Here is a 27,539-nt window from a genome sequence, read left to right as displayed (position 1 = left end):
ACATCTTTTATGGCCCTGCTTGTCAGTGATTGAAGTGATGTCAAATAATCAAATTTTGCAGGTCTGCAAGAAAATTAAAAAATTTTAATGAGCTTTATAGGCTCACAATAATTAGTATAGAATAACTCATGTAGTGCCAAAATATGTTTCTTAGTAGCTCAGATATTTGAAAAACTAAACAGTAATCTTTTATTGTTTTTGATCAAGTTGCTTTGGGAGCTTTTAAGAGCCTAAACTTGATCCTTTTGTAATACATAAGCATAATGATTGGGTCTTTATGTTCACATGTTTGATATGCCTCCCTCAAATCCTCTTATGATGTCGGCACATGACCCATCTGAAGTGAATAAAAAAAGGATCTAAAGTTGTAATCACATCTCCGTATCCATTTGAAAGTCTCAATTTTACTATATTTTTACCTCCAGTGAGTTAATAAGTAAATAATCCACTTACAGTATGTGCTAACCTTTTAAGCTAAAATATTTTGCGTAACATCAACTTTATTTTCTGTCTACAGCAATAACAATCACACAGAAATTCAAGAAATTTCTTTAGCATTAAGAAGTCACATGAGTAAAGCACCAAGTAATACATTCCACCCCCAAGATTTCTCTGATGTTATTAGTTTTATTTTGTATGGGAACTCTCATAGAACAGGGTAAGGCATTTCTTTGACTATTCTATCTGGGAAAGATAATTTTAAGATTCCCTTGACTTTACATGCAGTTTTGAAGAGAAAATATGTTTGGGGGTGGCAGAGTATCAAGTAACATTCTTCTCATATGGGTTATTTCAGTTTTCATCAATAGGAAAATTGCTTTGAAGATAGCATCTGTAGAAACAAAAATGGGCTTTGAAATTGAGTAATGAAATGTGGTTAACAGTTAACTGATGTGATGTCATTAACACTTTGGGGAGTGGGGTGGGGGTGGAGATATTCTAGAGATGCTTAGTTGCATTGAATGAGTTTCATTCCTGACTGGCATGAGCCGTTTACCCTAATCATCCTTCCACACTGTACCTCATCCTGTTAACTATAAAAGACCTCAAAATGAGAGGGGGGGACATAATGCTTCTCAATTTCATAGGTTTTGCCTTTTTTTTGGAGTAGGGAAAATTACAGTTCCTTATTCCCATTCCCCTTGCATTTTTTTTTTCATTATTAAAATGAAGTTGTCATTGTCTTTTAAATATGAAACTACTTTTCCCAGGAAGGACAATTGGTTGGAAAGACTGTTCTATAGCTGCCAGAGACTGGATAAGCATGACCAGTCAACAATTCCACGCAATCTCCTGAAGACAGATGCTATCCTTTGGCAGTGGGCCATATGGGAAGCTGCACAATTCACTGTTCTTTCTAAGCTGAGAACCCCACTGGGCAGAGCTCAAGACACCTTCCAGACAATTGAAGGTAACTCGCTCAAGCTTTGTGATGTGAATACTTTCAAAGCCTTATTAAGAAATAATGGATTTTAAAATCTTTGTTAAAGATTTGAGAGTATATGATTTTTTTGAAAAGAAGTCAATAATTTTCAGGTATGTTTGTTAGAATAAGCTTTCATTGAATAATTGCATTGGAAATATGTTTGTTTTTTCCCCAAAACTTATGGGAGTTGTGTGGAAAAAATATATATTTTTTTCCCCTAAAATGAAAGATCTTTCATGTTGGGATTTTTTATTTTTAAATGATGGGTAGACAGAGGATACTTGATAAATGTGAATTTGTCATAAAAAACTCACACTTATTCTAGGAACTTTAAGATTTTTAAAAATTCAGAATGTTGTCTTTGCTTTCAGGTATCATTCGAAGTCTCGCAGCTCACACATTAAACCCTGATCAGGATGTTAGTCAGTGGACAACTGCAGACAATGATGAAGGCCATGGTAACAACCAACTTAGACTTGTTCTTCTTCTGCAGTATCTGGAATATCTGGAGAAATTAATGTATAATGCATACGAGGGATGTGCTAATGCATTAACTTCACCTCCCAAGGTTGGTTTCCATGAGATTGTGTTATTTTATAGCAGTTTAATGGTCACAGCTGGCAGTATGTGCAGAGCTGAAATCACAATAGACTTGTGTATTTGGTTTATATATAGGTGAGACATCCTTACCTACAAATTGAACCCGTCCTGAGCTTTTCTTTCTCTTCTCGTAAAGGTCATTAGAACTTTTTTCTATACCAATCGCCAAACTTGTCAGGACTGGCTAATGCGGATTCGACTCTCCATCATGAGGGTAGGATTGTTGGCAGGCCAGCCTGCAGTGACAGTGAGACATGGCTTTGACTTGCTTAGAGAGATGAAAACAACCAGCCTATCTCAGGTAAAGTGGTGTGTTTGAAATTCATTTTAAGTCTGTTAATAAGAAAAACATGGTTTAATTCCTTTGGTATGATTTAATCTATGGATAAAATAAGTTAAAGCTTGGATTCATTTTCAAAGGTTTTGATCCTGTATTTTGTAAAAGCAACAACTGCCAGAGTTACCTATTTTATTCGTGTTAAAACAGTGTTAGAAGTTAAAATAATGTTCATGTTTTTGTTCATGTTAAAACAATATTCATCTTAGAACACATGAAAACTATATTTCTTATGTGCAAAGTTTAGAACTTTAAAGGTAATTCTGAAAATTTGTTTATGGGGGAAATTTTTTATTTATTTATTTTTTTGAGACACAGTTTCACTCTGTAGCCCAGGCTGGAGTGCAGTTGTGTGATCTCGGCTCACTGTAAGCTCCGCCTCTTGGGTTCAAGCCTCTTCTTGCCTCAGTTCCTGGGATTACAGGCACCCACCACCATACCCGGCTAAGTTTTGTATTTTTAGTAGAGACAGGGTTTCACCATGTTGGCCAGGCTGGTCTCGAACTCCTGACCACAAGTGATCCGCCCACCTCGGCCTTCCAAAGTGCTGGGATTACAGGCATGAGCCACTGCACCTGGCCAGGAGAAATTGTTTTTATAACATATGACAAATGCTTGAGTAATTCCTGGCTTGAAAGTGGGCTCACAATAAATAACTGGAATCCAAAAATAACAAAATGTTTAGCAATTCAGGTAATGTCAAGCAGTATTCAAACACATGAAGTTAATCATTCTTTAATTCCTGTTTATTTATATTTAATTTTTGCTTTCTTTTTACTCCATGTGTTATTCCTACAGAGGTCACAGGTTAAATGTTTGGGTAACTTTGGGGTGGGGGTACAAACATCCATGTGCTGCTAAGGTTCTGTTAGTCACCCTTTGTGGCTGTTTTATATGTAACATTTTAAAGAATTCTGAGCTAAATAATGTGAAAATTGTGACAATAATTGTTAAATACATTTGGCTTTAAGCAGGCACAGACTGTGATCAGTTGTAAATTTTATAGGGATTTATGTTTCAATGGTATTGGGTGACTAACTTTTCTGAATGCATTTTCAGGGGAATGAATTGGAAGTAACCATTATGATGGTGGTAGAAGCACTATGTGAACTTCATTGTCCTGAAGCTATACAGGGAATTGCTGTCTGGTCATCATCTATTGTTGGAAAAAATCTTCTGTGGATTAACTCAGTGGCTCAACAGGCTGAAGGGAGGTAGGTTGGAGGGAAGGAATGGGTGATAGAATTACTTTATGTTTAAATTCTTTGTATTACTCACTGACATTGTAGCCAAATCTTAAAACAGCTTTGTTTGCTTTCAGCATTGAAGCTTGCTATAAATCACTTCACCAGGAGGCATCTTCAGTTTGTTCTTTAGTTAGCAGCAATACTTGAGTGCCCTTCTTATTTAAGAATTAGTGGCAAATCACACTGTAAAACAAGACCTGTCAGTTGTTTTATAAATGCTTTTGAACTTGATCCCTAGTTGAGCTCCTTCCCCCTCAGAGTCTGATACAAATTACCCTTTATTGTCAGAGTATTTGCTCATTAGTCCTGTGAACTCTACATTCAGACTCATTGCTTCCTCCAGATAGAGGAGCTTGTACCATAATATTCTGTGTCCATTTATGTTAGTTTAATGAAATCTTGCGAATTTAGGAAAATAAAAGAACTGCTCATTCTTCCATATCTTTGTAGTAACTTCTGTTGTGTGTCCTTTTGTAGTCCCATATTTCCATATCCATATGCTTTGTAATTCTTTTTTCTTTCATGTCGTTTTCTCCATTCTTCACCAAAACAGCAGCATACATAGGCACATGGTTTTATGATCTGTTTTTCCCACTCAATATTAAAAAAAAAAATTTGCCATGTTAGGTAGGCTGGGTTCGGTGGCTTACATCTGTATTCCCAGCACTTTGGGAGGCCGAGGCAGGTGGATCACCTGAGGTCAGGAGTTTGAGACTAGCCTAACATGGTGAAACCCCGTCTCTACTAAAAATACAAAAAATATTAGTGGGGTGTGGTGGCACATGCCTGTAATCCCAGCTACTTGGGAGGCTGAGGCAGGAGAATCGGTTGAACCCGGGAGGCGGAGGTTGCTGTGAGCCCAGGTTGTGCCACTGCCCTCCAGCCTGGGCAACAAAAGCAAAACTCTGTCTCAAAAAAAAAAAAAAATTGCCATGTTAAATATTCTACAGTGTTATTTTTAATAAAGATTTGTATTTATGAGTGTACCATAATTTAATATTTCTTACTGTTGGGCATTAAGGTTGTTTCTGATTTTTTTTTTTACTAAATGTACCATAGCACTTAATATCTTTGCTTATATTTTTGATTACTTTCTTGGAATCCATTCTCATAAACTGATTTACTAGAAGAAAGGCTGCCAAACCATAAGTCTTATGATATATTCTATTGCTAAGTTACTCTACAGAAAAGATGGCTGCAATGTATACCCTTAATAATAGAGTACCCCCTTCCCTTCACCTTTGTGGATACTGAGAGTCACTGAGAAACAAGAATGCTGCCACCACCATCAGCGAAAATAGTTATTGTACTTTACATTTCTATATGTATTAATGACTAATAGTAGAAGTTGCCCCATATAGTAACCATTTGTGATTTTTTAAAACATGGATCATGTCTTCATGGCCTCTCAATTTTTCCTGTGTTAATCTGTGAAATTTTATTAAATACTAAGATTGTTGATGCTATCCAATTTCTTGATTTATAATTTGTTTTTAATGTTTAGTGTTGTATTTCAGCATTATGCATCTAGATCTGTTACTTGTGCATCTTTTCTTGCATTTTATCCTTCTACAAAGCCTTTCCACACACTGACATAAGTTACTTATCAATATTTTCCACTAGTTCTTTTATACTTTTACATTTTTTAAAAAACATTTAACCACTTTTAAATTTAGTTTCATAGTTGTGAGGAAGACATCAAACCTTCCCCCACCATAGTCAACTCACTGTTTTAGCTCAGTTTATTCTTGCACCATTTTTTGTGGGAGGGGGGAAATGAGATATGTGTGTTTAAAATAACAGCCTCCTTTGGGGCTGGGTGCGGTGGCTCACACCTGAAATCCCAGTACTTGGGGAGACTGAGGTGAGCGGATCGCTTGAGTCCAGGAGTTTGAGACCACCCTGGCCAACAGAGCAAAACCTTGTTTTAGCCAGGTGTGGTGGTGGGCGCCTGTAGTCCCAGCTACTTGGGAGGCTGAGGTTGGAGGATTGCATGAGCCTGGGAGGGCAAGGCTGCAGCGAGCCATGATCATGCCACTGCCCTCCAGCCTGGGTGACAGTAAGACTGTCTCAAAAAATAAGTAAGTAAGTAAAGGCCAGGCGCGGTGGCTCATGCCTGTAATCTCAGCACTTCAGGAGGCCGAGGCAGGCGGATCACCTGAGGTCAGGAGTTCAAGACCAGCCTGGCCAACATGGTGAAACTCCGTCTCTACTAAAAATACAAGAAAATTAGCCGGGCGTGGTGGCGAGCGCCTGTAATCCCAGCTACTCAGGAGGCTGAGGCAGGAGAATCGCTTGTACCCAGGAGGCAGAGGTTGCATTGAGCTGAGACCGTGCCATTGCACTCCAGCCTGGGCAAGAAGAGCAAAACTTCATCTCAAAAAAAAAAAAAAAAGTAAGTAAGTAGATAAATAAAGAAATAAGACTGCTTCAATTTGCTTTTCAGGTTTGAAAAGGCCTCTGTGGAGTACCAGGAACACCTGTGTGCCATGACAGGTGTTGATTGCTGCATCTCCAGCTTTGACAAATCGGTGCTCACCTTAGCCAATGCTGGGTGTAACAGTGCCAGCCTGAAACACTGTCTGAATGGTGAGCGTTCAGTATTTTTAAATAAAGCAAAAGTTATAGTAATATATTTCGTACTGATGATCTTATCATGTTTTTAGGTTTCTGTGTTCTTTGAAATATTTCTAATTGATCTGAATCTCTCTCTTCTTATTTTATAAAATACTTTCAGGTGAATCCAGAAAAACTGTGCTGTCCAAACCGACTGACTCTTCCCCTGAGGTTATAAATTATTTAGGAAATAAAGCATGTGAGCGCTACATCTCAATTGCCGATTGGGCTGCTGTGCAGGAATGGCAGAACGCTATCCATGACTTGAAAAAGAGTACCAGTAGCACTTCCCTCAACCTGAAAGCTGACTTCAACTATATAAAGTAAGGCTTTCTGTTTCCAGATATAAAACAAATTTCCAATAACTACGATGTTTTTCCTATGGCAAAAAAATATTAAAATTGGTCATATGTAGTAATACAAAATGGTTATATTTCTATGAAATATATGAAAATGACAACAGGAAACTGACATCAGAGATGAGGGAAGGTATTTGTATAATGGGAAAACTGCTGAGATAGTCATTTGGTATTAATTTTCAGAACCTGTTGTTCTAAAACCTTAATACAGTTTGAAGATTATGCCAGAGTGAATATAAAGAAAAATTTGTACTGCTTTAGAAAGAATCACATTTGATGGCTTTGTTTCTAAATGAGGTCTGAATATATCAAAAACATTTATTCTAATGAGGACAGAGTTTGTGAACATCTGTAAATTAAACTTTCTTCTCATTCCTCTGTGCTTTTATTAATTCTGTAATTCAAAACTGAGCACTCACTCTGTTGCAGACACTTGGCTGGGAAGATAAAGGTCATTAGACTTTGTCTGATACCCTTGCCCTCTACTGCTAAATGGGTTAATGTGTAATTGCTTCACTGAGCATGTGCTATGACCCAGGCAGCACATAAAACAGACATAAATTCCAACCTTTTAAAGCAAAGATTAGATAAAGATTATTGATAGAAGGATTAATTGGACCTCACTCACCTTTTCTGTGCCATAAGGAAAGCAGTTAGGTAAAGCTGACCTTCTTTGGAGGGAAGACACAAGGTGAAGGCATGCCCATCGGGATGCCCTTTGGGCCTAGACCTGATGTGAGAATGATGGGCTTGGAGTGTTCTGGAAATAGCTGGGAGGCCTGTGTGTTTAGGAGCGCCTTAAACAGTAGGATATAAGGGCAGAGAAGTAGCTGGGAACTGAGAAAAGAACTTTGGCTGTTATTCTAGTAAGACTGAAAATTTCAGGTGGGATTTGAACAGAGATGTGTTGTGATCTGACTTGGTGGTTCATTCTGCTATGGTGAAGAGACTGGAGGTGGGGGGCAAGTATGGAAGCATGGAGACCATTAATTTATGGGGACAATGGTAGAGGGAAGAGAAACAATGCTATTAACTGGAGTAGGAGCACACAGAGAACAAGCCATGTTTTAAGATTTCTAATGAAATGTGCAGACGAGATTGTTGGGTAAGCTGTTAAGAATTGGATTTTGAACTAAGGAGAAAGTCTAAGCTTGAGAGATTTGCAGATGATTAGTACACAGAAAAGGCCCTCTTTCCTTTTCAGTCTCTATACTCTAGAGCCTTTGTAAGCAACCAAACCAGAGAGAAGCCTCTGGAGAATAGTGAGTGAAGAGGTAGGGAGGCCTGGGTCAGAATCCTAGTTTAGCAATTTTGTGAAAGGATAGAAGAGGAAGCCATTCAAAAAAATACAGGGACATTGAGAAGGGAAGTGTCCTAGATATAGGACATCCAGATGGGAGTAGTCAGCCTTGTCAGATGCTCTAGGGATTATAAGGAAAAAGAGTTTTGTAGAGAGACAGAAGAAGCTAGATTGAATACTATTGAGTGGTAGAGACATTTGAAAATGAAAAGCTTGAGGTGAGTTATTTGGTCAGTGAGTTTTTCTTGAAGTTGAGGATAGGAAGCTGTTGCTGGAGGGAAATATGAGATGTTTATTTTAAATGTTGGAGAGATTATGTTCTTTTGGCCAAGGGGAAGGAGCCACTAGGAAGCAGAGGTTGAAGAAACAGGAGAAAGAACATTGATAGATTAACTGGCCCTCACCTTTTCTCTGCCTCAAGGAAAGCAGTCAAAGTTGGTATAGACAGAATTTTGGCAGTGTATGGTGGATTGGGGGTAGGGGTAGAGGAAATTAAAGCCTGTGTTTTTTTGTTTATTTGTTTGTTTTTTTCTGAGGACTGAGTCATTAGCTGAAAGCATAGGGCATTATAGAGCATAGTGGGGACTTGGGGAACCTGCCACTGGAGAGAGCTTAGGACCTTTTAATGGCAGAAATGATGACTGTGTTGGCAGCAGTTCATCAGTGCCCAGTACTCAAGGGTCCCCCTGAGAAGCCAGTGGTTGCACTGATCTAGGTAGAATCAGGCACAGAATAAGTCAGGTGATGTGCCTTTCTAGCACTGGCCTCAGGCTGAGTTATAAGGGAAGTTACACAGCGAGAGGGACAGGCAAAGATGGAAAAGAGAGAGAGTGAGAAACAGTGTCTTCTTCCTGGCTGGAGAGCCCGTGTCATGAAAATGGGGACAGGGTAAGGGATCTGAAAGGAGCAGCATAGAAGCTGGAAGGATGAGGCCTGTCTTCCTGGCATTGATGCTGCAGGACTACAGGAAAGAATTTCAGAGGTGTCATTATTTTTCATATAAGCAGATGAAAGAGAAGAATTCTTTGAAAAAAGAAAAGTAGGTGAAAAAGGGAGAGACGGACGGATGCCAGCAGTGAAAGAAGCCAGGACTGAGATACAAGATTGTGATGCTGGGAGAGCTGCAAGGGCTCATGCTGTAGGTGAGGAGTGAGGCTGCACAGGGAGCTCACTGGCAGCTTGGAGAGAACTGGATGTCAAAGTTGTCCTGCAGAGGTCTACTGTCAGTGTGTTAGGCTCTGAAGAGAACAGGCTGCAACACATGAAAACAGGAAGGAGACACAGGGGCGAGTCAGCTCCACCGAAAGTCTGTAGCTGTGACTTTCTGGTTTGCCACTCCAATTTGAGTACTAATTAAGTGGTAGTCACATCTTCAACATAAAAACCAAAATAATGGCATCCTCGTGGAAGGAATTTTGTCAGAAAAATGCTGTGTACTTTGCTGTCTTCCTAGGATTTGTTCTGTTTTTGTTTGTTTTTTTTTAATGGTTCCACAGGCTGCATAGGAATACAAACTAACCAATATTTTAATTACAGATCATTAAGCAGCTTTGAGTCTGGAAAATTTGTTGAATGTACCGAGCAATTAGAATTACTCGGAGAAATTATCAGTCCTGGAAATTATCAGTTACCAGGAGAAAATATCAGTCTACTTGCTGGAGGATCAAAAGAGAAAATAGGTAGGTATTTGAGAAAATAGTTTTAAAGTTATTTTAGTGGACAAGTTGCTCAAAATGTTTGGCTTAGTATATTTTACTGGAAAATCTGGAGGTTATTTTACATTTTTTGGGGGGGCAGAATCCCATGTGAAGCAACAAATTTAGGGCTGCCCTATTTATGTTTGATTTGGGAAATGAAAAGCACTTAAAATTAAGTCAAATAAAAAAAATGACCACCTTAATACTTTGAGATTTATCTAGCCATTTTGTTTGATAAAGGACAAAGTAGTGTTTCAGCTAAATATTTTTCTTGATTTTCATCTTGATGTGGCTCATTAATTAAGTTCTTTATCACAAATGGAACACTTTATAAAATGTTATTAATAAGTTTAATGAGTATTCTGGATTGAGCAAGATTTGCTAATGCAGGTCTAGATTTGTCCCCTTAAATAGTAGATTGACTTACTGACTTTCTTTTTTGTTGAGACAGAGTCTCACTCTGTTGCCCAGGCTGGAGTGCAGTGGCGCGATTTCGGCTCACTGCAACCTCCGCCCTCTGAGTTCAAGCGATTCTCCTGCCTCAGCCTCCTGAGTAGCTGGGATTACAGGTGTCTGCCACCGTGCCCAGCTAATTTTTTGTATTTTTAGTAGAGACGGGGTTTCATCATCGTGGCCAGGCTGGTCTTGAACTCCTGACTTCGTGATCCACCCACCTTGGCCTCCCAAAGTGCTGGGATTACAGGCGTGAGCCACCACGCCTGACCTCGACTTACTGATTTTTGAGCCTTTGAAGGCAACTGCTTTTTAGGGGTCTGAGGTACAGTAATTTTGTATAAAGTATGATTTTTATATAGCTCTCAGTAATGCTTATAGTGTTTAACTGCCTGAAATATTAAAGGAGCTGTTCATTGGTGATTAGTTTTTAATAATGCCAAACATAAATCAAAATTTATAATAAAAGCACATTAACTTAATGACATTTCATTTAACTTCTGTAGACATGAAAAAACTGCTTCATAACATGTTAAGTCCAGATCCAAGGGAACCTCAGAAATCCATTGAAGTTCCATTGTTAAGAAGTTCTGTTTGTTTGGCAACTGCTTTAAACCCGATAGAACAAGATCAGAAGTGGCAGTCTATAACTGAGTAAGTTTACTCTTACGGAGGTAAATGTACATTGTGTATATCATGTGATAAACATACATGGGGTGAAGAGGGCTGGAAGGAGAGTTACTAGATTACTAAATACTAGTGCTAATAGCTTCATTTTAGTTGTAGAAGTCATATGATATATGAATGCTGCTTGCCAACAAAAACTGAGGTTGAAATGAAATAAAATGTAAAAATCCCCAAAAGCAAATGTCTTGACTTGCTAATATCATTTTATTATAGAGCAGGCTGCTCCTCTTACTGCCCCCTAACTTTGGATGTCAGTTTGATAGCATCTTACCAATTGCTTTATTCTTTGAGTGGTTATGAATTGTAATTTTTATTAATTGACAGTAAATATTTTGTTTCAGAAATGTGGTAAAGTACTTGAAGCAAACATCCCGCATCGCTATTGGACCTCTGAGACTTTCTACTTTAACAGTTTCACAGTCTTTGCCAGTTCTAAGTACCTTGTAGCTGTATTGCTCATCTGCTTTGGAGAACACAGTTTCTAACAGACTTTCAACAGAGGTCTGTATAGTTTTACAAGCACACTCTTATGACTATTAATGGTCATTACTGTAGAACAAAGACCTTATTTTTTGAGTTTTTTGGAATAGGATTTGTAGTTGGGCAAGCTGGTAAATCCAGAAATCTAACATGCTGTTTTCAGGCAGTCTTTCATTTGGGAAGTACATGGGGCAGATGGAAGAACCTGAGATAATCGCAAGGATGGCAAATTGCTCAGTTTTTTCTTCTATTTTTGGGGTGGGAGGTGGTGTATGTAAAGACAGTTCCTTTAGGCGGATTACATAAATTTTAGATTTGCTGCAAACAAACATCTCTCCTCTTCATCCTAAATGGGGTAAAGTTCGACCAGAGATGGGGGCTTCTGAATGAATGGTGATCTTTGAGAACTTCATAATAAAGCATTAGTTGTAATGTTTTTCTGCAGTCTGCTTTATAGTAAATGTGCTGTGACTTTTTTTTTGTAATGTGCTTTATTAAGTATATTGATAAATGAGACTTAATATTCTGAAGAAGATTTCCCTTCAAAACAAAAGGCTTTCTCTTACTGTGTGCTTGCCTCTTGTGAGTAGAAGATAAATGATGTAAGGGTATAGTGTAATAGATAAAACTACTGCAATCAATCTGAAGTAGCCAAACTATATTGCAGTCTTGGACTTAAGACTTGCTATATATCTGCAAACATATCAACAGCCTGTTTTACGTTGACTAATTTTGGTTTTTCTCTGGCAGGACTGTCTTATTCCACTCTTCGGCGAAGCTTTACGTTCATGTAAACAGCATGACGTGAGGCCATGGATGCAGGCATTAAGGTATACTGTGTACCAGAATCAGTTGTTGGAGAAAATTAAAGTTAAGTGGTTTTCCTTTTTTTTTTGTAAGAGAAAATTAAAGGTGGTTTTTTTTAAAATTTTGCTTTATTGAGGTTTATATTACACATTCTAAGTGTATGGTTTGATGAGTTCTAACATGTCTTCGCTTGTGTGACCACCAATACGATCGAGATACAGAACAGCGTCTTACCCCAGAAGGTTCCCTTGGGATCATCTCCTCATTTGCCCCTGTCAGCAGTTACTGATTTGCTTTCTGTCACGATGGATTAGGCTTGTCTTTACTAAAGTTTCATGTACGTGAAATCATAACAACATGTTCTCTTGTGTTTGGCTTCTCTTGCTCAGCATGATATTTTTAAGGTTCACCCATATTGCATGTATCAGGAATATAATCCTTTTTATTATTGAGTAGTGTTCTATTGTATGTATATACCACAGTTTATTTCTCCCTTCATCCTTTGCTAGATTTTGGGGTTTTTTCACATTGCGCTATTCAGTATAAACCTGCTCTAAACATTCATGTGCAAGTCTTTGAGTGGACATATATTTGCGTTTCTCTTGAGTGAATGCACCTTGTTGGGTCACGTGGCTTAACTTAAAAAAATTTTAATCACTGTGGTGCATATGTAGTGATTATTAGTGATTATCTCATAATTTTATTTTCTTGATGATTAATGATGTTGAGTGTATTTCATTTGTATTTTAGTTTGCAAATGTTTGTTCAAATTCTTCACCCGTTTTTAATGAAGACGTAAGACTTATTTTTGTGTTCTGAACATAAGTTCTTTGTCACATAAAATGTGCTATGAATGTTGAGTTTTAAATACTCCAAATGAATGGCTAGAGAATTACTATTTGTAGAAATATTTATATGTCAAAGGGATGCTAAGAATTTACTTTATTGCACTAAAATAGAAAAGTTGCCAGAATGCTGTGGAGTTTTAGTGGAAAACATGATACCTGGTGTTACTGAGTAAATTTGAGTGTTAAATGTCAATGTAAGCTAACGGCCAAGATAGGGACCACTGCAGGGTGGTTACTTGCAGCTATGACTCAACTGGTCCTTCACTGCCAAACATACCTGGGGTTGGATCATTGGCCTGACGTTTGCAAATCGAGGAACCTTAGGGCAAATCAGTGAACTTCTGAACTGCCTTCGTCTTCAGTTATATGGGGATTTCCCCACTTTTGAGATACTTGTAAGGATTGTATGAGATGAAGAGATGAGACAAGGTATATAAAAGTCCTAGCACGGAGCATGTCATATAATATGGCTTCACAAGTACCCTCATCTCCTTTCCAGTCGTTTTTTGTTTTTGTTTTTGTTTTTTTGAGACCATCTCACTGTGTTGCCCAGGCTGGAGTGCCTCTTCATTTTTATTTCTTCATTCAGCAAATATTGATCAAATGTGCTTTGTACCAGGTACTGAGCTCTACGTTGGGATATAATGGTGATCAAGGAGATTGTAGATTCTGGCAGGGAAAACTGACATCAAACACGGTGACCCGACATAGTGAGACCCTTTCTCTACTAGAAGAACTTTAAAAATCACCTAGGTGTGGGCCGGGCACGGTGGCTAATGCCTGTAATCCCAGCACTTTGAGATGCTGAGGCAGGTGGATCACGAGGTCAGGAGATCGAGACCATCCTGGATAACACGGAGAAACCCCGTCTCTACTAAAAATACAAAAAAATTAGCCGGGCGTGGGGGCGGGCATCTGTAGTCCCAATTACTCGGGAGGCTGTAGCAGGAGAATGGCATGAACCCGGGAGGCGGATCTTGCATCGAGTCAAGATCACGCCACTGCACTCCAGCCTGGGCGACAGAATGAGACTCCATCTCAAAAAAAAAAAAAAAAGAAACCAAGGACATAGAATAAAACAAGAGTGTAGATTTGGGCATTGAGGCCTTCAAATTGGATTGTTCCCAATGTCCAGAAGAAAAAAAAAATTTAGAAGAGACCCAAATCAGAAAACAAAAGTTGGGCTGAATTCAATGCAAATTATTTTCTAGCTCAATATTAATACTGCCTATGTCAGCTGAATTTCAGCCTTTCAATAACAGCTAGTCAAGTATTTTTTTAGTTGGTTCCTATTGATCATCATCTTATTTTAGTGGAATCCATTATATTGAAGATGTCAAGTTCCTCATTTCCCATACAAAGAATGTGAGATTCATCTTTCTTGAATCTTTGCTAAGTGTTTAAGGGGACTTTTGGCATCTTTTCAGGAGGACTATAATTGGGCCCTCTAACTAAAAAGTCTCCTATGCCCCTTAGATAGATGAGATTTTTTTTTTTGACCTTGTACCCACCAACATTGGTGGGAGGCTCAGAAGGGACTGTGTAACTTTGTAGCACTTTCTAAACAGTGACCTGTTGTATGGGCATTATAGGACAGTCCGTGGGGTGGGGCGGGGGATGGGGGAGGTGGACAAATGAGGTCTGGTTTAAAGAATGAGAAGTGTGACCAGGCATGGTGACTCATGCCTGTAATCCAGCACTTTGGGATGCTGAGGCAGGAGGATCACTTGAGCCCAGGAGTTTGAGGTTACAGTAAGCTATGATTGTGCCACTGGGCTCCAGCCTGGGTGACAGAACTAGACCCTGTCTCTCAAAAAAGAAGAAGAGGTGTGTATCCTTCTAAATGATAAAACAGATCACTCCCCTGCTTACATAAAACTTCCCGGTGGCTGGCAGGCACGGTGGCTCGTGCCTGTAATCCCAGCACTTTGGGAGGCCATGGTGGGCAGATCACGAGGTCAGGAAATCGAGACCATCCTGGCTAACATGGTGAAATCCTGTCTCTACTAAAAACACAAAAAATTAACCAGGTATGGTGGCATGCACCTGTAGTCCCAGCTACTCGGGAGGCTGAGGCAGGAGAATCGCTTGAACCAGGGAGGTGGAGGTTGCAGTGAGCTGAGATTGCGCCACTGCACTCCAGCCTGGGTGACAGAGACTCTGTCTCAAAAAAAAAAAAAAGAAAAAAAAAATTAGATGGGTGTGGTGGCATGTGCCTGTAATCCCAGCTACTGGGGAGCCTGAGGCAGGAGAATCGCTTGAACCTGGGAGGCAGAGGTTACAGTGAGCCGAGATTGCACAACTGCAGTCTGCCTGGGTGACAGAGCTAGACTCTGTCTCAAAAACAGAAAAACAAAAAAAAAACAACTTTCCAGTGGCTTCTCACTGCTCTGAGTATAAACTCCAGGCTCTTCCATTGCAACCAACAGGATCTGGTGATTCGACCCCAGCCCCCCTTTCCAGGCCCTCATCACCTTGATCCTCTCTTAACCTATCCTGCTCCAGCTGCACTGGCTTCCTTCCCATTCTTCCAGTATACCAAGATTGTTTCTGCCACAGGGCCTTTGCATCTGCTGTTCTCTTCGCCTGGACTCCTCTTGGTTCTTTTTTTTTTTTTCTTTGAGATGGAGTCTCACTCTGTCGCCCAGGCTGAAGTGCAGTGGCGCGATCTCGGCTCACTGCAAGCTCCGTCTCCCAGGTTCATGCCATTCTCCTGCCTCAGCCTCCCGAGTAGCTGGGGCTACAGGCATCCGCCACCACGCCCGGCTAATTTTTTTGTATTTTTAGTAGAGACAGGGTTTCACCGTCTTAGCCAGGATGGTCTCGATCTCCTGACCTCGTGATCCGCCCACCTGGGCCTCCCAAAGTGCTGGGATTACAGGTGTGAGCCACCGTGCCTGGCCATAGAGCAGTCTCTTCCTTTTCCTGTTGGGTCTCTGCTCAAATGTCATGTCAGAGAGGCAGACCTCTGGGGCGGTCTATCTGAGGGAATGCACCCATCTCCCTTCCTCTGACCAGTTAGTTACCTTGCTTATTGTTTCAAAGCTCTTACCACCACCTGAAGTCATCTATCTGGTTTGGTTATTTTATTGTTTAGTAGCAGTCTTTATTTTATTATTATTATTATTTTTTGATGGAGTCTCACTCTGTTGCCCAGGCTGGAGTGCAGTAGCATGATCTCGGCTCACCACAACCTCTGCCTCCCAGGTTCAAGCGATTCTCCTGCCTTAGCTTCCTGAGTAGCTGGGACTACAGGCACGTGCCACCATGCCCAGCTGATTTTTGTACTTTTAGTAGAAACGGGGTTTCACTATGTTGGCTGGTCTTGAACTCCTGACATCAAGTGATCCGCCCACCTCGGCCTCCCAAAGTACTGGGGTTACAGGCATGAGCCACCACGCCAGGCTGGTAGCAGTCTTTCCTAGAATGTGGATGCCTTGGAAAACAGGGGCTTTGCCTTGTTTCCCTAGAACCTAGAATGGCATCTGGCACACAGCAGTTGCTACATCTATTGTAAATGAATGAATGAAAGAAGTGTCCTTGCAGCCACACTGGCAGCCGTAACATAGTGGTTATAAATCTAGACTCTGGAGTCTCAAGTGCAAATGTCATTGGCCTCTCCTCCAGCCTCCTCAAGGGGCACTCAATGAAAGAACCTGGAAGCGCCCTGATATGACTGTGGTTGGACTGACATGACTGCCAGATGGTGGGACTTGGTCTGGAGCAGAGACTACTTGGAATGGTAGAGGCAAAACTCAACAGCCCCTGGAGCTGCGCTTGTGGTGGAGCTGGACCCTGATTTTAGCTGGACCTTGTTTTTAGAGACAGGGTTTCCTTCTGCAGTCTCAAACTCCTAGCCTTGATTGATCCTCCTGCCTTGGCCTCCCAAAGTGCTGGGACTACAGGTGCATGCAACCACACCTGGCTAATTTTCTTTTCTTCTTTCTTTTCTTTTCTTTTTTCTTTTTTTTGATGGAGTCTTGTTCTGTTGCCCAGGCTGGAGTGCAATGGTGCGATCTCGGCTCACTGCAACCTCTGCCTCCTGGGTTCAATCCATTCTCCTGCCTCAGCCTCCCAAGTAGCTGGGACTACAGGTGTGTGCCACCGTGCCTGGCTAATTTTTGTATTTTTAGTAGGGACGAGACTTCACCATGTTGGCCAGACTGGTCTCGACCTCCTGACCTCAGGTGATCCACCCACCTTGGCCTCCCAAAGTGCTGGGACTACAGGCACATGCAACCACGTCTGGCTAATTTTCTTGAGTTTTAGTATAGACTGGGTCTCGTTATGTTGTCCAGGCTGGTCCCGAGCCCTAAGTACTGGGACAGAAACAAGATGGTAAGATAGAGAAGGAAGAGTGGCCTGCTCAGATGGGGTGGTCCAGAGGCCTCTCGGGGGAGGTGACTCCTTTTTATTTTTTTTGAGATGGAATCTAGCTCTGTCACCCAGCCTGAAGTGCAGTCGTGTGTTTCATGTGCGTCCGTGTGAAGAGACCACCAAACAGGCTTTGTGTGAGCAACATGGCAGTTTATTTCACCTGGGTGCAGGCGGGCTGAGTCCGAAAAGAGAGTCAGCAAAGGGTGGTAGATTATCATTTGTTCTTACAGGTTTTGGGATAAGGGGTGAAGAACCATGTTTTGCGGGCAGGGGTGGATTTCACAAAGTACATTCTCAAGGGTGGGGAGAATTACAAAGAACCTTCTTAAGTGTTGGGGAGATTACAAAGTACCTTTTTAAGGGTGGGGGAGATTACAAAGTACATTGAACAGTTAGGGTGGGGCAGAAACAAATCACAATGGTGGAATGTCATCAGTTAAGGCTATTTTTACTTCTTGTGTGGATCTTCAGTTACTTCAGGCCATCTGGATGTATACGTGCAAGTCACAGGGGATGCAATGGCTTGGCTTGGGCTCAGAGGCCTGACAGTGTGATCTTGGCTCACTGCAAACTCTGCCTCCTGGGTTCAAGCAATTTTTGTGCCTCAGCTTCCCGAGTAGCTGGGATTACAGGTGCCCGCCACCATGCCCAGCTAATTTTTGTATTTTTAGTAGAGACAGAGTTTCACCAGATTGGCCAGGCTGGTCTCGAACTCCTGTCTCACGTGTCTGTGTGAAGAGACCACCAAACATGCTTTGTGTGAGCAACATGGCTGTTTATTTCACCTGGGTGCAGGCGGGCTGAGTCCGAAAAAGGAGTCAGCAAAGGGTGGTGTGATTATCACTGGTTCTTATAGATTTGGGGATAGGCGGTGGAGTTAAGAGCAGTGTTTTGGGGGCAGGAGGTGGCTCTCATAAAGTACATTCTCAAGGGTGAGGAGAATTACAAAGAAACTTCTTAAGGGTGGGGGAGGTTATAAAGAACCTTCTTAAGAGTGGGGCAGATTACAAAATACATTGATCAGTTAGGATGGGGCAGAAACAAATGACAATGGTGGAATGTCTTCAGTTAAGGCTGTTTTCACTTCTGTGGATCTTCAGTTGCTTCAGGCCATCTGGATGTATACGTGCAGGTCACTGGGATATGATGGCTTAGCTTGGACTCAGAGGCCTGACATTCCTGTCTTCTTATGTTAATAAGAAAAACAAAACAAAATAGTGGTAAAGTGTTGGGGTGGCGAAAATTTTTGGGGGTGATATGGAGAGATAATGGGCGATGTTTCTCAGGGCTGCTTCGAGCGGGATTAGGGGCGGCATGGGAACCTACAGTGGGAGAGATTCAACTGAAGAAAGATTTTGGGGTAAGGGCTGATACTGTGGGGTTGTTAGAAGGAGCATTTGTCATATAGAATTATTGGTGATATAGAATTATTGAATTATTGGTCATATAGAATTATTGTCATATAGAATCATATGGTTTTGTATGAATTGAGAAACTAAACAGAAGACACATGGTCCGAATAAGAGAAGGAGAAAAACAGGTGTTAAAGGACTAAGAATTGGGAGGACCCAGGACATCCAATTAAGAGAGTGCCCAAGGGGGTTCAGCATAATTATTTGCTTGGTTGGCAAGTTTTTGGACTCTATCCTTGAGTTTTTTTATGTTGTCATATACCAGGCCAGATTGATTTAGGTAAAAACAACACTCTTCATTTAAAAATATACAGAGTCGTCCTTTTTCAGCAATGAGTAAATTGAGGCCTTGGCGATTTTGGAGGAAAGAGAATTGCAAAGCCAGCAATTGTTTCTTTTTTAATTTATTTATTTACTTATTTTTTTAAATTATACTTTAAGTTATAGGGTACATGTGCACAATGTGCAGGTTTGTTACATATGTAAACATGTGCCATGTTGATGTACTGCACCCATTAACTGGTCATTTACATTAGGTGTATCTCCTACTGCTATCCCTTCCCCCTCCCCCACCACACAAGAGGCCCCAGTGTGTGATGTTCCCCTTCCTGTGTCCAAGTGTTCTCATTGTTCAATTGCCATCTGTGAGTGAGAACATGCAGTGTTTGGTTTTTTGTCCTTGTGATAGTTTGCTGAGAGTGATCGTTTCCAGCTTCATCCATGTCTCTACAAAGGACATGAACTCATCCTTTTTTATGGCTGCATAGTACTCCATGGTGTATCTGTGCCACATTTTCTTAATCCAGTCTATCATTGATGGACATTTGTGTTGGTTCCAAGTCTTCGCTATCGTGAATAGTGCCGCGATAAACATATGTGTGCATGTGTCTTTATAGCAGCATGATTTATAATCCTTTGGGTATGTATCCAGTAATGGGATGGCTGGGTCAAATCATATTCTAGTTCTAGATCCCTGAGGAATCGCCACACTGTCTTCCACAATGGTTGAACCAGTTTACAGTCCCACCAACAGTGTAAAAGTGTTCCTATTTCTCCACATCCTCTCCAGCACCTGTTGTTTCCTGACTTTTTAATGATCGCCATTCTAACTGGTGTGAGATGATATCTCATTGCGGTTTTGATTTGCATTTCTCTGATGGCCAGTGATGATGAGCATTTTTTCATGTGTCTGTTGGCTGCATAAATGTCTTCTTTTGAGAAGTGTCTGTTCATATCCTTTGCCCACTTTTTGATGGGGTTTTTTTTTTTTTCTTGTAAATTTGTTGGTGTTCTTTGTAGATTCTGGATATTAGCCTTTTGTCAGATAAGTAGATGGCAAAAATTTTCTCCCATTCTCTAGGTTGCCTGTTCACACTGATCCTAGTTTCTTTTGCTGTGCAGAAGCTCTTTAGTTTAATTAGATCCCATTTGTCAGTTTTGGCTTCTGTTGCCATTGCTTTTGGTGTTTTAGACATGAAGTCCTTGCCCATCCCTATGTCCTGAATGGTATTGCCTAGGTTTTCTTCTAGGGTTTTTACGGCTTTAGGTCTAACATTTAAGTCTTTAATCCATCTTGAATTAATTTTTCTATAAGGTGTAAAGAGGGGATCCAGTTTCAGCTTTCTACATAGGGCTAGCCAGTTTTCCCAGCACTATTTATTAAATAGGGAATCCTTTCCGCATTTCTTGTTTTTGTCAGGTTTGTCAAAGATCAGATGGTTGTAGATGTGTGGTATTATTTCTGAAGGCTCTGTTCTGTTCCATTGGTCTATATGTCTGTTTTGGTACCCGTACCATGCTGTTTTGGTTACTGTAGCCTTGTAGTATAGTTTGAAGTCAGGTAGCATGATGGCTCCAGCTTTGTTCATTGGGCTTAGGATTGTCTTGGCAATGCGGGCTCTTTTTTGGTTCCATATGAACATTAAAGTAGTCTTTTGCAACTCTCATCAGCCCAGTTTAATATTACCTATTTATTATAATGTAATGCTGCTCGCACAACTGAGAAAACACTGTTGCTTTACCCCCTCCAGCTCTGTAGCAGCCACACAGAAATCATAGAACTGTAAACATATGCTAATTACACAACCTATGTAGGCAATCAATATTAAGAAAAATTTTTACTGCCCAGTAATTCTGTGGTTGAAAATGTAGAGTCTAATTTTGATCCGCAGTAACATCTAGGTTAATGTTGATTCAGAAGGAAAACGTTTGTTGTTGCCATGAGAAGAGGCATTGAAATGCTGAATCACCACCACAAATGTTACCACTATTAATATAAGGAGATACATAGGAAGATCGAATTAGACCATCTCGGACCACCAGGTTTACAATTCCACCTGCAGATACATGCAAGAAGTATTGTCACAATACTTATGTCACGTTATTCCGTTGAGGTCATCACCAACTAAGCTTATAATTAATGCGTGGTCAATTTGGTCAATGTCACCAGTGTAGCATACTAACAAAAACAAGGGTTGCAAACTCAAATGCCTATAAGGCAGAACGTAAGACGGTAGGAAGCAAAGTCTATAGGGAGCTATATAATAGAGGCTGCAGATTCATGGCAGATTCTAAAGCACAGCAGTCCCCAACATTTTTGGCACCAGGGACCGGCTTTGTGGAAGACAATTTTTCCACAGGCAGCAAGGGATGGGGCGCAGGATGGTAATGGTCTTGGGATGAAACTGTTCCACCACAAATCATCAGGAATTAGATTCTCATAAGGAATATGCAACCTGGATCCCTCGTGTGTGTAATTCACAACAGGGTTCATGCTCCTGTAAGAATCTAATGATGCTGCTGATCTGACAGGAGGCAGAGCTCAGGCAGCAATGCAAGCAATGGGGAGCAGCCAGAAATACAGACGAAGCTTCAATTGTTACCCACCATTCACCTTCTGCTCTGTGGCCCAGTTCCTAACAGGCCACAGACCAGTACATGTCCATGGCCCAGGGGTCAGGGACCCCTGCTGTGGCACATTGCTTAATAGAGGACTGTAGCAGCCATGTGCCCTGACCTTTCCTTTTTTTTTTTTTTTGAAATGCCAGAAACCCAGAATTTTATTTATTTATTTATTTATTTATTTTTTTAATTTTTTTAAGACAAGGTCTGGCTCTGTTGCCCAGGTTGGAGTGTAGGAGGGCGATCTCAGCTCACTGTAACATCAACCTCCCAGGCTCAAGCAATCCTATCACTTCAGCCTCCCACGTTGCTGGGATTACAGGCACACTCCACTACACCCAGCTAATTTTTTTGTATTATTTGTAGACATGGGGTTTCGCCACGTTGCCCAGGCTAGTCTGGAATTCCTGAGGTCAAGCTGTCTGCCCATCTCAGCCTCCCAATGTGCTGAGTGCACCACCACACCTGGCCTGAAACCCAGATTTTATTTATTTATTTATTCATTTTTTGAGATGGAGTCTTGCTCTATTGCCTAAGCTTGAGTGCAGTGGCGCGATCTTGGCTCACTGCAACCTCCACCTCCCTGGTTCAAGCGATTCTCCTGCCTCAGCCTCCCAAAGTGCCGGGATTACAGGCATGCAACACCACACCCAGCCTGAAACCCAAATTTTTAATATGAAATCAAAGTCTTCAAACCTCGTAGGTGTCATAAAAAGCACACTGAGGACCACTAGTTTGCAACTGCCAATCTAAAATATCATAGACATTATATCACTTTAACCATGAAAAAAAAAAGTATGTGAGGCAGAAAATGGAAGCAACCATGCCTAATTTATTGTTGAATACTTTTTCCGTATACCAAGAGCTTCCTTTGCACTAGCATCTGAAACTATATCCAGAATAACACTGGTTTCATAAAAGTGTTGATCCTCACACCTCTTTATAGTCTTGCACCTAGCACAGTGGAGTGAAACACTTTAAATAGCACTTGTTCCTTGAGTATATATGGAAAAAAGTGAAGTATTGATAAGTGTTCAGCTAATATGAGCAGCATCTCAGGAGTTTCCAATTCTTGAATTACCAGGGAGTATTTTTACCATTTTCCTCCAGTGAAAGGCCTATTTTGAGAGACTTACCCTCCAAAATGAATATATTAAGTCATGTTCCTTTTTTTTTTTTTTTTTTTTTTTTTGAGACAGGGCCTTGCTCTGTTGCCCAGGCTGGAGTGCAGTAGCATGATAGTTACAGGAAAGGGGTCCCAATCTAGACCCCAAGAGAGGGTTCTTGGATCTTGTGCAAGAAAGAATTCAGGGTGATGCCACAGTGTGAAGTGAAAGCAAGTTTATTAAGAAAGTAAAGGAGGAGGGGCACGGTGGCTCACTCCTGTAATCCCAGCACTTTGGGAGGCCGAGACAGGTGGATCACGAGGTCAGGAGATCAAGACCATCCTGGTTAACACGGTGAAACCTCATCTCTACTAAAAATACAAAAAAATTAGCCAAGTGTGGTGGCGGGCACCTGTAGTCCCACCTACTCTGGAGGCTGAGGCAGGAGAATGGGATGAACCCGGGAGGCAAAGCTTGCAGTAAGCCGAGATCGTGCCACTGCACTCCAGCCTGGGTGACAGAGGGAGACTCCATCTCAAAAAAAAAGAGAGAAAGTAAAGGAATAAAAGAATGGCTACCCCATAGACGGAGCAGCCGTGAGGGCTGCTGGTTGCCCATTTTTATGGTTATTTCTTGATGATATGCTAAACAAGGAGTGGATTTTTCATGCCTCCTCTTTTTAGACCATATAGGGTAACTTCTTGATGTTGCCGTGGCATTTGTAAACTGTCATGGTGCTGGTAGGAGTGTAGCAGGGAGGATGATGGGAGGTCAGTCTTGTCTCTATTTTGGTTTTGGTGGGTTTTGGCCAGCTCCTTCACTGCAACCTGTTTTATCAGCAAGGTCTTTATGACTGGTATTTTGTGCTGACCTTCTGTGTCATCCTGTGACTTAGAATGCCTTAACCATCAGGGAATGCAGCCCAGTAGTTTCAGCCTCATTTTTCCCGGCTCCTATTTAAGATGGAGTTGCTCTGGTTCACACACCTCTGACATGATCTCTGCCCACTGCGGCTTCCACCTCCTGGGTTCAAGAGATCCTCCTGCCTCACCCTCCCAAGGTGCTGGGACTACAGGTGTGTGCCACGACGCTCAGCTAATTTTTGTATTTGTTGTAGAGACGGTGTTTTTCCATGTTGCCCAGGCTGGTCTCAAACTCCTGGGCTCAAGCAATCCTTCTGTCTCAGCCTCCCAAAGTACTGGGATTACAGGCATGTCCCACCATGCCCAGACTAATATTTACTTTTAATCAGACTAAGATAGGGTTACTACTTGAGTTGCTATGGCTCCAGCTGAAAGAAAGCCTGTGCAGTCATATCACGCATAAACATTTGCTTTATGCTAAAAATATGGTGGACCTGGCATTACAGCTATTACAAATCTCCTAAGGTGTCTCGGGTAGTGTATTAGTTACTTTTCATACTGCTATGAAGAAATACTCGAAACTGGGTAATTTATAAAGAAAAAGAGGTTTAATGTACTCACAGTTCCACAAGGCTGGAGAGGCCGCAGAATCATGGTGGAAGGCAAAGAAGGAGCAAAAAGGTATGTCTTACATGGCAGTAGGCAAGAGAGCACGTGCAGGGAAACTGCCCTTTATAAAACCATCAGATTTAGTGAGATGTATTCACTATCACGAGAACAGTATGGGAAAAACCTGCCCCCATGATTCGATTACCTCCTACCGGGTCCCTCCCACGACACATGGGGATTATGGGAACTACAATTCAAGATGAAATTTGGGTGGGGACGCAGCCAAACCATATCGGGTAGCAACAACCTGGGGTCAGTTTTGCAGGTGGTAAAGCCATTTACCAAGATAGTTGTAGGTAAAGAAGGGCAGATTTATTAGAGAAATTATGAAAATATGTTGCAATGGGCAGCTCAGCAGAGAAGGGGCTACCTGCAAAGAGGCAAGGGCTGGAGGAAAGTTTTATAGGGTCCTGCTGAAGGGTGCTATGTGTGGAATGAGGTCATTGTGCCCGCAGGTTGTTTGTGATTAGCTGTCTCTAACAAATTGTTCATACAATAATTGTTCATTATTGTTCTCTACTTGGGGCTCTCCCCAACCTGGGGACCCTTCCTTATTGTTGCTTACTTATCAGGACTCCACATAAGGGTGTGGAAACTTCATTCATTCATATCTTCAACACAAATTGTAGGTAGCCTGTTTCTTAAAACATTTATTCAACAAATATTTAGTCCAAGCCAGTATTACTTATTACCTTCTCTACTACTTTATGGACTTTTAACTATCTCTGACACTATTCACTATTCTTCCACATTCTCTATTATTTATACCTATGGTAAAATTTGCCAGTTTGACCATACAACTAATACTCACAGGGAATATATAGAGTCTAGAAGAAAATATACAGGTCCTTAAAGGCTGCCCTGCCAACAAAACCATAATGCGGGAACAAACATCACAACTATGCCAAATAATCAATCCTACAATGTCCAAAATTTTACTTTAAAACTGGAATTTCCAGACTTCCTTTCTGCATTAACCAGTTTAACTAGACAGTAACGAAATATTCCTCCTACTTTATGCTGTGATAGTTTATTTATTTATTTATTTATTTGAGACAGAGTTTCGCTCTTGTTGCCCAGGCTGGAGTGCAGTGGCACGATCTCAGCTCACCACAACCTCCGCCTCCCAGGTACAAGCGATCCTCCTGCCTCAGCCTCCTGAGTAGCTGGGATTACAGGCATGTGCCACCACGCCCGGGTAATTTTGTATTTTTAGTAGAGACGGGGGGTTTCTCCATGTTGGTGAGGCTGGTCTAGAACTCCTGACCTCAGGTGATACCCCTGCCTCAGCCTCCCAATGTGCTGGGATTACAGCTGTGAAGCCACCACGCCCGGCTGCTGTGATAGTTGAGATGTAAACCAAAAATAAAATTCTAAGCCACCCAATCCGACTGAATGGACCCTTCCTGTTGACCAAGGACATTCCAAAGTAAACTGAAAAGACCAGCTTAGGCCATGATGGGAAGGGGAGGTGTCAACATGCCTCATTCTACCTTCCTCCCTCTGGAATCCAGACACAACTGACCAGCATTAACATTAAAACAGAGATCTTAAGCTGGGCACAGTGGCTCATGCCTGTAATCCCAGCACTTTGGGAGGCCAAGGTGGGATCACCTGAGGTCAGAAGTTCAAGACCAGCCTGGCCAGTATGGTGAAGCCATGTCTCTACTAAAAATACAAAATTAACCGGACATTGTGGTGCACGTCTGTCATCCCAGCAAGGCAGGAGAATCACTTGAACCCAGGAAGCAGAGGTTGCAGTGATCCAGGATCATGCCATTGCACTCCAGCCTGGTTAACGGAGCGAGACTCCGCCTCATTAAAAAAAAAAAAAAAAAAAAAGCCGGGCGTGGTGGCGGGCACATGTAATCCCAGCTACTAGGGAGGCTGAGGCAGGAGAATGGTGTGAACCAGGGAGGCGGAGCTTGCAGTGAGCCTAGATTGTGCCACTGCACTCCAGCCTGGAGAGAAATGCATTTCATAATGCATTTTAATTGCATTAGCAGTGATTTAATTTTTTTAGATGCTAAAACTTATGGGTGAAAGTGGATTAAATGTAGCCAAATGCAACATCAAAATCTTCAGGCACAAAAACCCATTAACTTTTTCATACTCTCAGAAGATGAACCTAATTTCAAATGAAAGCTGCCTCCAGAATATATTGTTAAGCGTATTCTAGATATAATTCATTTTGGCAAACATACTGTAGAAATTCACATAACATTTTACTGTACTAAAAGTAAATTGCCCATGTAACAAAAAATATCTTTTCAGAGCTTCAAATGAATTTTAAAGGATGACTGATGCTCCTTGGAAGAGAAACAGTAAACGAATAAGGTTTGTAGCAATGATGTATGAGTTAGAAATTGCAGTTCCAGATGATCTCTTTATTAAAGAGACGATCTACACTTAATTTGGTCAACTGTTATGAACATAGTTCATGTTAAGTCTCCATTTAAATACAACCTGAAATACCAAAGTTAATTTTCTTTTCTTTCTTTCTTTTTTTTTTTTAAGACAGAGTCTTGCTCTGTTGCCCTTCCTGGTGTGCAGTGGCGTGATCTCGGCTCACTGCAACCTCCACCTCCTGGGCTTGAGCGATCCTACTGCCTCAGCCCCCCAAGTAGCTGGGAGGACAGGTGCAAGCCACGGCACTCAGCTAATTTTTGCATTTTTCGTAGAGATAGGGTTTCACCATGTTGCCCAATTTGGTCTCGAACTCCTGAGCTCAAGTGATCCGCCCGCCTTGGCCTCCCAAAGTGCTGGGATTACAGGCATGAGCCACCGTGCCTGGCCAGAAAATTGTAAACACACACAAACTCTCAAGTGGCCTAATTCCCTCTCACCAAACCAATGACAATACAGATAAAAGAGAATAACTTGTGTTCATTTTTGTACAAACAAAAAAGATATAAATTGTGAATGATGCATGATTTTTAATTACAAGTAAACTGGGCAAATGCTTCTGCATTATTTAAAGCTAAAAGGTGATCAGTGGAAACTTTCCTCTGTTAGTACTCTAATACTTTTTATATTTATCGGCTCACTACAACCTGTGCCTACCAGGTTCAAGCGATTCTCCTGTCTCAGCCACCTGAGTAGCCGAGACCACAGGCACGCACTACCATGTCCGGCTAATTTTGTATTTTTAATAGAGACAGGGTTTCACCGTGTTGGCCATGCTGGTCTTGAACTCCTGACCTCAACCGATCCGCCTGCCTTGGCCTCCCAAAGTTCTGGGATTACAAGCGTGAGCCACTGCGCCCAGTCTTATTATAATTGTTACTATTTAAATCTCTTTTGCTCTCTCCTTCAAGAGAGACCTCATCCCATTCAGTTGCATCCATTTATTTA

The 27,539-nt window shown here is 41.3% G+C and overlaps 1 protein-coding gene and 1 non-coding gene across 3 annotated transcripts in view; both read left to right on the top strand.

The window, feature by feature from the left end:
• The window catches only part of LOC129394195 (serine/threonine-protein kinase SMG1-like), a 36,417-nt gene that overhangs the window by 2,383 nt on the left and 6,495 nt on the right, over positions 1–27,539 (top strand). The window contains exons 6-17 of one of the 2 annotated variants that reach the window (XM_063597410.1): positions 518–658; positions 1,212–1,411; positions 1,798–1,994; positions 2,163–2,327; positions 3,423–3,577; positions 6,057–6,199; positions 6,348–6,549; positions 9,422–9,564; positions 10,542–10,689; positions 11,064–11,223; positions 11,953–12,032; positions 26,460–26,923. In XM_063597410.1, coding sequence (XP_063453480.1) covers positions 518–658; positions 1,212–1,411; positions 1,798–1,994; positions 2,163–2,327; positions 3,423–3,577; positions 6,057–6,199; positions 6,348–6,549; positions 9,422–9,564; positions 10,542–10,689; positions 11,064–11,169 — 1,600 coding nt within the window. In that variant the 3' untranslated portion in view covers positions 11,170–11,223; positions 11,953–12,032; positions 26,460–26,923. Of the gene's footprint in view, positions 1–517; positions 659–1,211; positions 1,412–1,797; positions 1,995–2,162; positions 2,328–3,422; positions 3,578–6,056; positions 6,200–6,347; positions 6,550–9,421; positions 9,565–10,541; positions 10,690–11,063; positions 11,224–11,952; positions 12,033–26,459; positions 26,924–27,539 lie in introns of those variants that run through there. The other variant, XM_055099690.2, reaches the window with a different exon arrangement.
• LOC129394348 (small nucleolar RNA U13) lies at positions 240–343 on the top strand. The gene has a single exon (XR_008621551.1). It is a non-coding gene; the product is annotated as a small nucleolar RNA U13 (small nucleolar RNA).

Source organism: Pan paniscus, chromosome 18 (assembly GCF_029289425.2).
Source record: "Pan paniscus chromosome 18, NHGRI_mPanPan1-v2.0_pri, whole genome shotgun sequence".
NCBI classification, from domain to species: domain Eukaryota; kingdom Metazoa; phylum Chordata; class Mammalia; order Primates; family Hominidae; genus Pan; species Pan paniscus.
This window is presented reverse-complemented; position numbering and strand designations above follow the sequence as displayed.